This window comes from Neoarius graeffei, chromosome 24 (assembly GCF_027579695.1).
Source record: "Neoarius graeffei isolate fNeoGra1 chromosome 24, fNeoGra1.pri, whole genome shotgun sequence".
Classification (NCBI taxonomy): domain Eukaryota; kingdom Metazoa; phylum Chordata; class Actinopteri; order Siluriformes; family Ariidae; genus Neoarius; species Neoarius graeffei.
This window is the reverse complement of record NC_083592.1, coordinates 30,856,834-30,867,195: the sequence shown is the minus strand read 5'-3', so window position 1 is coordinate 30,867,195 and position 10,362 is coordinate 30,856,834. Positions and strand designations below refer to the sequence as shown.

At 41.9% G+C, this 10,362-nt stretch overlaps 1 protein-coding gene across 1 annotated transcript; it reads right to left on the bottom strand.

The window, feature by feature from the left end:
- Positions 1–1,724: 1,724 nt before the first annotated feature.
- Positions 1,725–10,119, bottom strand: mrps30 (mitochondrial ribosomal protein S30). The gene is made up of 5 exons (XM_060907905.1): positions 9,532–10,119; positions 8,769–8,914; positions 8,527–8,632; positions 7,619–7,795; positions 1,725–2,149 (listed from the first exon to the last, which is right to left on the bottom strand). The coding sequence occupies exons 1-5, from the start codon at positions 10,082–10,084 to the stop codon at positions 1,890–1,892; spliced, it is 1,242 nt and encodes a 413-aa protein (XP_060763888.1). The 5' UTR covers positions 10,085–10,119; the 3' UTR covers positions 1,725–1,889.
- Between the last annotated feature and the right edge of the window lie 243 nt (positions 10,120–10,362).

The following is a 10,362-nucleotide window of genomic DNA, read 5'->3' as shown; positions in this document are numbered from 1 at the left end:
CCCTCCTTTGGCAGCAATGACCTCAACCAGGCACTTCCTGTAACTGCAGATCAGACCTGCACATCGTGCAGGGGAATTTGAGCCCATTCTTCCCTGAAGAACTGCCTTAACTCTTCCATATTCTTGGGTTGTCTTCTTTGTATGGCTGTCTTCAAGTCATTCCATAGCATCTCAATAGGATTGAGATCTGGGCTCTGACTAGGCCACTCCAAAAGGCAGATTTTGTTCTTCTGAAACCATTGTGCTGTGGATTTGCTGCGATGTTTGGGGTCATTGTCCTGTTGCATCACCCAGCCTCTTCTGAGCTTCAGTTGACAGACAGACACCCTCACATTATCCTGGAGAATTTGTTGATAAATTTGGGAATCCGTTTTCCCCTCAATGATAGCAAGCTGTCCAGGCCCTGACGCAGCAAAGCAGGCCCAAATCATGTTGTTTCCTCCACCATACTTTACTGTAGGGATGATGTTTTGATGTTGATATGCAGTGCCCTTTTTACGCCAAATTGAGTTCTGCTTGTTCCTCCCAAATAGTTACATTTTGGTTTCATCACTCCACAAAACAACATTTTCCCAGTACCATTGTGGAGTTTCCAAGTGCTCTTTTGCAAAATTCAGACGTGCAGCAATATTCTTTTTTGACAGCAGTGGCTTCCTTCTTGGTGTCCTGTCATGGACTCCTTTCTTGTTCAATGTTTTGCGTATTGTTGAATCATGAACAGAGATGTTAGCCAGTTCTAATGACATCTTCAAGTCTTTTGCGGTCACTCTAGGGTTCTTCTTTACCTCATTAATGACTTTGCGTTGTGCTCTTGGGGTCATCTTGGCGGGGCGCCCACTTCTAGGCAGAGTAGCCACAATACCTAATCGTCACCATTTATAGACAACTTGCCTGACAGTAGACTGATGAATACCTAAAATCTTTGAGATGACTTTGTAACCCTTTCCAGCCTTATGCAAGTTAACAATTCTTGATTTTAGGTCTTCAGATAGCTCTTTAGTGCGAGGCATTAGTCCCATCTGGATATGCTTCTTGTCAGAAGTTCAAACTCTTTGGGGTTTTTTATCAATCAAAGTAATTCTAGGCCACACCTCTGAACTCATTTCATTAAATGGAACCCAGGTGTGCTAAATTCTGACTGCAATGAGCTTTTTAAAAAGTCATTAGCTTAGGGTTCACTTACTTTTTCCAACCTTCAGTTTCACAGTTTGAATGATTTATTCGATATGGTCAAACATGCTTTGAAAATCTGTGTATCTTTAGTTATAGGAGACTGCCTTTGTTCATTATTGTGACTTACATGAAGATATGACCATGTTTTCTATGGGAATTAGACATATAGAAAATTCCAAGGGGTTCACAAACTTTTTACTTTGACTGTATATAATAATATACAGCAAAACTACCAGTGGCTTGCAGTGTAATGTAAAACGCTGTTGTGTGTCCTTGTATTAAATGACAGTTGTGAGATGACATCACTCGAATAATAAAATCAAAAGATGAAATGCTGGAAATGCTGTCTCACTGGCAGTTACACGTTTAATAGAGCAAACATGTCACAGAGCGGAGAAATAAGCTCTGCAAAACGTGCAATAATCCATCCATCTTCTACCGCTTATCTGGGTCGTGGGGGTAGCAGCCTAAGCAGAGCAGCCCAGACTTCCCTCTCTTGCAATAATCCTCTCCCATTACATTAAATAATAAAGGCAATCCAAAACCAGTCATTAGAGTATACTGGTATTTTTCATTTATTGTGAAAATTTAAACTGCACATGGGTTCAATTTCAAATAACAACTGCAACACCCAGTGGCATATTATATTACATTATATTTATTTTATGTTAGGAAAATTCCACCACCTTTCCACACTCAGGCTCTCTTGAATTAATTTATGGCTGATTCAGCAGAAACTTTACAAGGAGCTTAAACACGTCGTTATCCCAGCCGATCACATTGCCATCTGTAACTCTGTCGTAGAGGCGCAGGCTTTCTGTGCCCCAGCACAGGTTCTTACGTGGGTTGTCGGGAACAGAAAACGAACTCAGCGCCAGTGTGTTGAGCTGGTAGCAGAAGAAAGAAAAGTACTGCCCATCGGTGATCACAGCCTGGGACACAAATGGCCTGCTCACATCCTGTTCACTCCAGAAGCCTGGAGAGAAAAGCGGAATGAAGCGTCAAGCATCTTTCACTGTTTCTCATTGATCGAGTGACATTTTGTATATTGCATGACAGTTAGCAACCTGCAAGAGTGAGTATAAAAGAGGATTCCTTCAAGACACATAAAGCCATTGCATCTTTTTAATTGCTAATGTAAATTCACAGAGCTGCTGAACGCTCTCAGAGGAGAGTGCTAATTCCCTGTTTCGTATACATGAGCTCAGTCATGCACCAGCATCACTTCAATCACCAAAGTCACGTAGGAGGCTTCCCAAATGGTACAGCAGAAAAGCATTCACCTTAATGTCAAGAAATTGCCAAACCCAACCCTAATGATGCTGTAGTCATCCACAGCCGTGAGCCCAGAGAGCAAAATTAGGTGGGAGAGATTGTATGTTCCAGCTTCCCTGTCAATCATAGTCACACTAGCCCAAGTGTGTCTGTGAGCTCATGTACAGTGGACATAAAAAGTGTAGGGGAGAGCGGGGTAAGATGAGCCACTTTTTACATTTTTCATCATAACTACATGTTAAAGCCATTTTTGCTTCCAGTCTACACACCATACCAAATTTCAAAGTGTACTGTTACTATCTGAGCAAAAAATAATTGATAAGCTCTTATGGTTAGAGTGATATTACCTCTTGAAAAAAAAATGTCAAGTGGCTCAACTTACCCCATGCACGGGGTAAGATGAGCCACTGTGTGGGGTAAATTGAGCCAACACAAAACATGTTAGGTTAACAAAGTAAACAACTTTTATTATTAGAAATGCAATCAATGAATCAAGTCAAGTCAATCAAGTGGGGGATAGGGCCGTTGCATAGAGAAGGGAGATGAAGAGAGAGGTGATAGAACGAGATGGGATAGGGAGGGATAGATAGATGGATAGAGAGAGAGAGATATGCATAGATAGATAGAAAGAGGGATGGTTAGAGAGGGAATGAGAGATATACTATATTATAGAAATTACTAAAACAGTAGAACAGTGCCAAAAAATCTTATTTCTTTCAGTAGGTTAAAACATTGCTAAAACATGCAGCAATCATTCCATCAATCATTTCATCATTATTCAATGTTCCAAGCATTCAAATTGCAAGGGAACACCATTTGCCTCTCCCTCCGTGCTGTCCCCCCAACAGTAAAGGGGCGGGGCAATTTTTTCACAATATCCTGTCTTGACAGGACAGCCTTATCTTTCTCTTTGAAGACAAAGGTCGGCTTTCTTGCAGAGCCATGGCATGACCGGCTTCTTTTGAGAAATCTTGCCTCTATTTCGAAGACATCCAATTTGATTATCTGGCCAATGAAGAAATGCACTTTCTTCTTCCCCGTGAATTTTGCCACAACATAATCCCCCACATCTAACAACTGGTCTTCCTCATCTGATGTCATATATATATATATATATATATATATATATATATATATATATATATATATATATATATATATGTTGTTGTCATATATGACCAGTAAATGTGAAAACTTAAGTGTCATCCATATTGGGTAAGCTCAGCCACCAATGGGGTAAGTTGAGCCAGTGGCTCAACTTGCCCCACATCTAATGGCTCATCTTACCCCGTGGCCACCATTTTGTAGAAAAATGCTAATAAAGGGGATTAGGCTAATCAAAATTATTTTTATTAGCATTCATATCATAGCTTAGAAAGCCACTAACTTAACCCTAATGTGTCTAAATATTATTCTACTTTTGTCTTCTCTAAATCATCTTCACTGTGGACAAACATGGAATTGACTTAGAAAGCACAAAAACACATTTTTATAAATATCTCCCTCACCTAGTTTGACATGTGGTGCTCCTCTCCACAAGTGTAAGTAAATGGTCCTGCCCCCCTTTGAATGTGGTCACATGGTCACATTTGTTTACTGTTTCTTAGAAACAGGGGGTGGCTCATCTTACCCTCTGGCTCATCTTACCCCGCTCTCCCCTACACACCCCGTTAAAATGATTTTTTTTTTTTTACATCCAAAAAACCTAAGAGACCATGATAAATAATTTCAAAACTTTTCCCACCTTTAATGTGACCTATAACCTGTACAATTCAATTGAAAAACAAACAAATCTGTCAGGGGGAAAAACAAAAAAATTAAAAACGTACAATAAGCTGGTTGCGCAAGTGTGCACACCCTTAAACTAATACTTTGTTGAAGCACCTTTGGATTTAATTACAGCATTCAGTCTTTTTGGGTCCGAGTCCATCAGCCTGTCACATCTAGACTTGGCAATATTTGCCCACTCTTCCTTGCAAAAGCGCTCCAAATCTGTCAGATTGCGAGGGCCTCTCTTGTGCACAGCCCTCTTCAGGTCACCCCACAGATTTTCAATTGGATTTAGGTCTGGGCTCTGGCTGGGCCGTTCCAAAACTTTTTTGGGATTATTGTCATGCTGAAAGATGAAATTCCTCTTCATCTTCAGCTTTCTAGCAGACACCTGAAGGTTTTGGGCCAAAATTGACTGGTATTTAGAACTGTTCATAATTCCCTTCACCTTGACTAAAGCCCCTGTTCCAGCTGAAGAAAAACAACCCCAAAACATGATGCTGCCACCACCATGCTTCACCATGGGTATGGTGTTCTTTTGGTGATGCACAGTGTTGTTTTTGCGCCAAACATACCTTTTGGAATTGTGGCCAAAAAGTTCAACCTTGGTTTCATCAGATGTAACACATTTTCCCACATGCTCTTGGGAGAGTTCTTTTTTTTTTGCAAAATTTAGCCGGGCCTGGATGTTTTTCTTTGACCCTACCTCATAGTCCAGACATATGGAGAATACAAGAAATTGCTGTCACATGTAGTACACAACCAGTACTTGCCAGAAATTCCTGCAGCTCCTTCAGTGTTGCTGTAGGCCTCTCGGCAGCCTCCCTGACCAGTTTGCGTCTTGTCTTTTCATCAATTTTGGAGGGACGTCCAGTTCTCGGTAATGTCACTGTTGTTCCATATGTTCTCCACTTCTTGATGACGGTCCTCACTGTGCTCCATGGTATATCTAATGCCGTGGAAATGTTTTTGTCCCCTTCTCCTGACTGATACCTTTCAACAATGAGATCCCTTTGACGCTTTGTAAGCTCTCTGTGAACGCTGGCTTTCGCTGGAGGATGCAACTGAGTAAAATGTCTGAACTTTATTTGGGGTTAATCAGAGTCATTTTAATTGATGGCAGGTGTGAACCCAAAAAGACTGAATGCTGTAACTAAATCAAAAGGTGCTTCAACAAAGTATTAGTTTAAGGGTGTGCACACTTATGCAACCAGCTTATTATACATTTTTTTTATTTTTTATGTTTTTCCCCCTAACAGATTTGTTTGTTTTTCAATTGAATTGTACGGGTTATAGGTCACATTAAAGGTGGGAAAAGTTTTGAAATTATTTATCGTGGTCTCTTTTTTTTTTTTTTACATCAGAAAAGCTTATCATTTTAACAGGGTGTGTACACTTTTTATATCCACTGCATGTAGAAGAGGGTAGATATTGCTTATTTTTAAGTGTGTTATGTTGCCCCGTGATGCAGCAGTTTGAAAAGATGGGGCTGGCTTCATGTGTCTCAGAGGGAGCATGTGTTAGTCTTCACACACCTAGGTTGGTAGCAATCATGTGACAGGAGAGAACTGGTGGGTGGGAACTGGCAGGTAGAAAGTCATATAGTATTCGCTGGCCATTAGAAGCCTCGTCTTGCTCGTTACTGTCACCAGTTTTATGATCACTTGTTATATGAACCACTGTCAACAACTGCATTCAACAATTCAAGTAAACTTCAATGACATTCTCTGTAATCCATGTCTGACCAACCTTTAGGTATGAAATCGAATATTCTGTTTACATTGCATTATAATTAAAAGATTAGTTTACAGAAAAAAAACATCACACATCCACTCTTTCACTGGGTTAGAGATTGAAAGTCAAGTTGCTCTAAATGATTTACTACATGATCAATACACAGCACGGTGGTGTAGTGGTTAGCACTGTCGCCTCACAGCAAGAAGGTCCTGGATTCGAGCCCAGTGGCCGATGGGGGCCTTTCTGTGTGGAGTTTGCATGTTCTTCCTGTGTCTGCATGTGTTTCCTCCGGGTGCTCCGGTTTCCCCCACAGTCCAAAGACATGTGGTTAGGTTAACATGGGGCAGCCATGGCCTGAGGTTGGGCTGAAGTGGCCTTGAGCAAGGCACCTAACCCACAACTGCTCCCCGGGTGCTGTAGCGTAGCTGCCTGCTGCTCTGGATGTGTGTGTGTGTGTGTGTGTGTGCGCGCGCTCATTGCTTACTTGTGTGTGTTCACTGCTTTAGATGGGTTAAATGCAAATGTTAAATTCCAATGTGTGCTCGAGTGTATGTATGACAAATAAAGACTTCTTCAACATACAGATTTAAGTCCTTACAAATCCTCATACATACTACCTTTAACATGGAAGCTGATGTGGTTGTTTTGCTCATGATGTCACACAGCCAAGTCAGAGTTTTCCAAAAACATGATATTTGAGTATGACAAAATTACAGCCAAAAGTCATAAATCCCACAAGGCGCATAGCGACGAGATTGAGTGGAACAACTGTTTTATTCTATCCACATTCACTGGATTTTGAGAAAAAGAGCATTTTTATTTTTTTGCAAATTCTATAAATAAAAACTTTATACAAAACATCTGACAAAATCATTTCTGCTTAGAATGTAAACAAATTGGTGAAATGACTGTAGCAATTTGTGAAAAATGCTATAATATCCATCCATTATCTGTAGCTGCTTATCCTGTGCAGGGTCGCAGGCAAGCTGTAGCCTATCCCAGCTGACTACGGGCGAAAGGCGGGGTACACCCTGGACAAGTCGCCAAGTCATCACAGGGCTGACACATAGACACAGACAACCATTCACACTCACATTCACACCTACGGTCAATTTAGAGTCACCAGTTAACCTAACCTGCATGTCTTTGGACTGTGGGGGAAACCGGAGCACCCGGAGGAAACCCACGCGGACACGGGGAGAACATGCAAACTCTGCACAAAAAGGCCCTCGTCGGCCACGGGGCTCGAACCCAGACCTTCTTGTTGTGAGGCGACAGCGCTAACCACTACACCACCGTGCCGCCCCCCGCTATAATAACAATAATAATTATTGAAAAAAAAAAAAAAAAAAATATATATATATATATATATATATATATATATATATATATATATATACACACACACACACAAATTCTTACCATAAAATACTTTTATTCCATATTTTGTTGCTTTCTTTTGTATTTTTTGGGATTTTGTTTTCGAGTAGGTTTTTTTCCGTCCTTGGTTGGTTCAGCAACACGTTCCGCCATTTTGTTTTTCTCTACTCATGGCATATGTGCTGATATCCTAGTAGTAGAGTAGCCAATCAGAGCACATGATTGTTCATATCTAGTGAATGTGGATAGAATAATAAGAAATATAAGTGCTATATAAACTCACCCTGATACATGGCCTGTGCTCCAGTCCATGCAAAGAGGCTTGCAATAGCGTTGGCCCTCAAAAACACCTCAATGTGATCGGAGAGTCTTTTATTAATTAGTTTGTCCCTGCGGAACTGATCAGGGACCATGTGGAACTGTGTGTGACCATAGCAGCATGGGTCTGGCACTTTAGCACCTATACAGGTTACAAAACAGTTACAGAACATGATTGTTGCACAGTTCTACATTACACAGACACAAACCCAACTCTAGAAGAATGGGTGTTTCATCTAACACTTTACACACACACACACACACACACACACACACACACACACACACACACACAGAGGGGTCCAAAAGTCTGAGTCATTTAAAACTGGAAATAAACAGAAGGTTTTAGATTTTTGAAATATTTAAAGCAGAGAAAATAAAAAATGTTCAATATCTCAAATACTTAATATTCAGGATTCTGCACTATTTCTAGATCCCTATTTAAATTTAAGCACGTGACATTGATCATTTTAACTGCTTGTACAAAAGGTCCGACTGTCCTCATGTCTAATTTCTTCTACTGAAGCGTGTTCATATGACACTCCAACAGATTTGATCTAAAATGAATAATAAAGTTTTACTCAAGCTTGTGGAGTCCATGCCAGCTCGTGTGCACAGTCATTAAAGCAAAATGAAGACAAACCAAACACTATGAAACTGAAATTCATGTAAATTTCATACATATTCATTGAAGTTGTTGTCAAGAATATAATTTGTAATGAAAATGTTTGTATTAATAAGAAAAAAATGGAAAATGGAAGCATTTTCACTAGTACTCTCAGACTCCACTGTGTGTGTGTGTGTGTGTGTGTGTGTGTGTGTATACGTGCAATACATCTTTTCATTATGTTTAATCATAGAAAGCATACAAACCTGTCGAGATATTATTATCATACTGTTTTTGGAACAAAGGGAGACGATCAGGCGCCAACTGGATGACTGGCACTTCAGCAGCTACCTCTGTCTCAAGTGGTACAAACTACAGAAAGGCATTCACTCAATTACTATTAAAGATGCAAGTGAACTTAGAGTGCAAATGAGTTTTACACTTAACTGTTGAGTCTGTGTGCAGTTACGCTTAATCAAAGCGAGGAAAACCTTCTGAACAGATCTACCTCAGGTAGCTGCTGCCTGATGCGGATCTGGCTGTGAGGTCGGTCATCAATCTGGAACCTCTGTGGCTCGACTCTGCCTCGCCGGTGTCCTCTGAGAATAGTCCTCTCTCCGTTCACCCAGTAGAAGTTGACATGAGGAGACTGATCTGTAATCAGACCAATTTTTTTTTGGTATTTCAACAGACTAGTGGCTGGATGAGAATGAGAACGGTGATGATCGGGAAGAGACGATCAGCACGGTGATGATCGGGAAGAGACGATCAGCACAGTGATGATCGGCAGACGATCAGCACGGTGATGATCGGCAGACGATCAGCACGGTGATGATCGAAAAGAGACGATCAGCACGGTGATGATCGAAAAGAGACGATCAGCACGGTGATGATCGAAAAGAGACGATCAGCACGGTGATGATCGAAAAGAGACGATCAGCACGGTGATGATCGAGAAGAGACGATCAGCACGGTGATGATCGAGAAGAGACGATCAGCACGGTGATGATCGGGAAGAGACGATCAGCAGACGATCAGCACGGTGGCGATCAGCACAGTGATGATCAGCAGACGATCAGCACGGTGATGATCAGCAGACGATCAGCACAGTGATGATCGAGAAGAGACGATCAGCACGGTGATGATCGAGAAGAGACGATCAGCGCGGTGATGATCGAGAAGAGACGATCAGCGCGGTGATGATCGAGAAGAGACGATCAGCACGGTGATGATCGAGAAGAGATCAGCATGGTGATGATCAGGAGACTTACCTAAACTAGACAGCTGGAGCACAGGATTTCTGCTGGCCAACGAGGCAATAAGCCCAGACACAGTGTTCATCAAAAAGGGTGCAACAAACTGTTTCTGCTCTTTGTAAATGAACGTCCTGCCTTTCTTCATGTACCAGTGCTCCTGCAGGAGAGAGCTGCGCACTGTGGAGCTCAGATCAGACACCGCAGCCTCCTCTATCTCAGTGGTGATCAACTTCTCCGGAAGAGCCGGAAGGTACGCCGTCTTGGTGAAATGCTGGTACCACTGATCCGCTCCTATAGCCGAAACCTGAGCCGGAACCACATATTTCATGCGCTGGATGCGGGTGAGAGCTCGGATCTTTTCCTGGGGCTCGACTGATCGCAGCCGCTCGAAAAACTCCAGTAACACCCGCCGTTTCGCGGATTTACTCTTCGCTGTCCGAGACGGTAAAATCGGTGGATATAACGGATTCACTTCTGCACTTTTCACTTGTACATTTCTGATAGAGCTCACACACGAGGTCTGAGCTGATAAAAATAACTGCAAGGAGGCTCTACTGTAAGCCGCCATGTTTTTTTTTTTGCTCCTCCCATGCAGCCATGGAGCTCCGCCTCTTCCTCTTCTTCTTGCAGGTTTCATGGTGGTTGGTAAACCTAGTATTGGGTCCATTGCTGCCACCAACTGGACTGGAATATAGAGCTCAGAGTTCGGAGAACAGCCACACTCACCGGTCACTTTAATAGGAACACCAGGACATTCCTGCAGTTATCCAAACATCCAGTGACGTGGCAGCATGCAGTTCATACAGATACACGTCAAGAGCTTCAGTTAATGTTCATATCAAACAT

What these genes read in the sequence shown, in the direction of transcription:
- mrps30 (XM_060907905.1), bottom strand. Translation starts at nt 10,084, where the DNA reads ATGGCGGCTTACAGTAGAGCCTCCTTGCAGTTATTTTTATCAGCTCAG. An exon ending in TCAGGCAGCAGCTACCTGAG is followed by an intron (nt 8,633 to 8,768) that starts GTAGATCTGTTC and finishes GCCTTTCTGTAG; the next exon opens with TTTGTACCACTTGAGACAGA. An exon ending in AGCACAGGCCATGTATCAGG is followed by an intron (nt 2,150 to 7,618) that starts GTGAGTTTATAT and finishes TTTTCTCTCCAG; the next exon opens with GCTTCTGGAGTGAACAGGAT.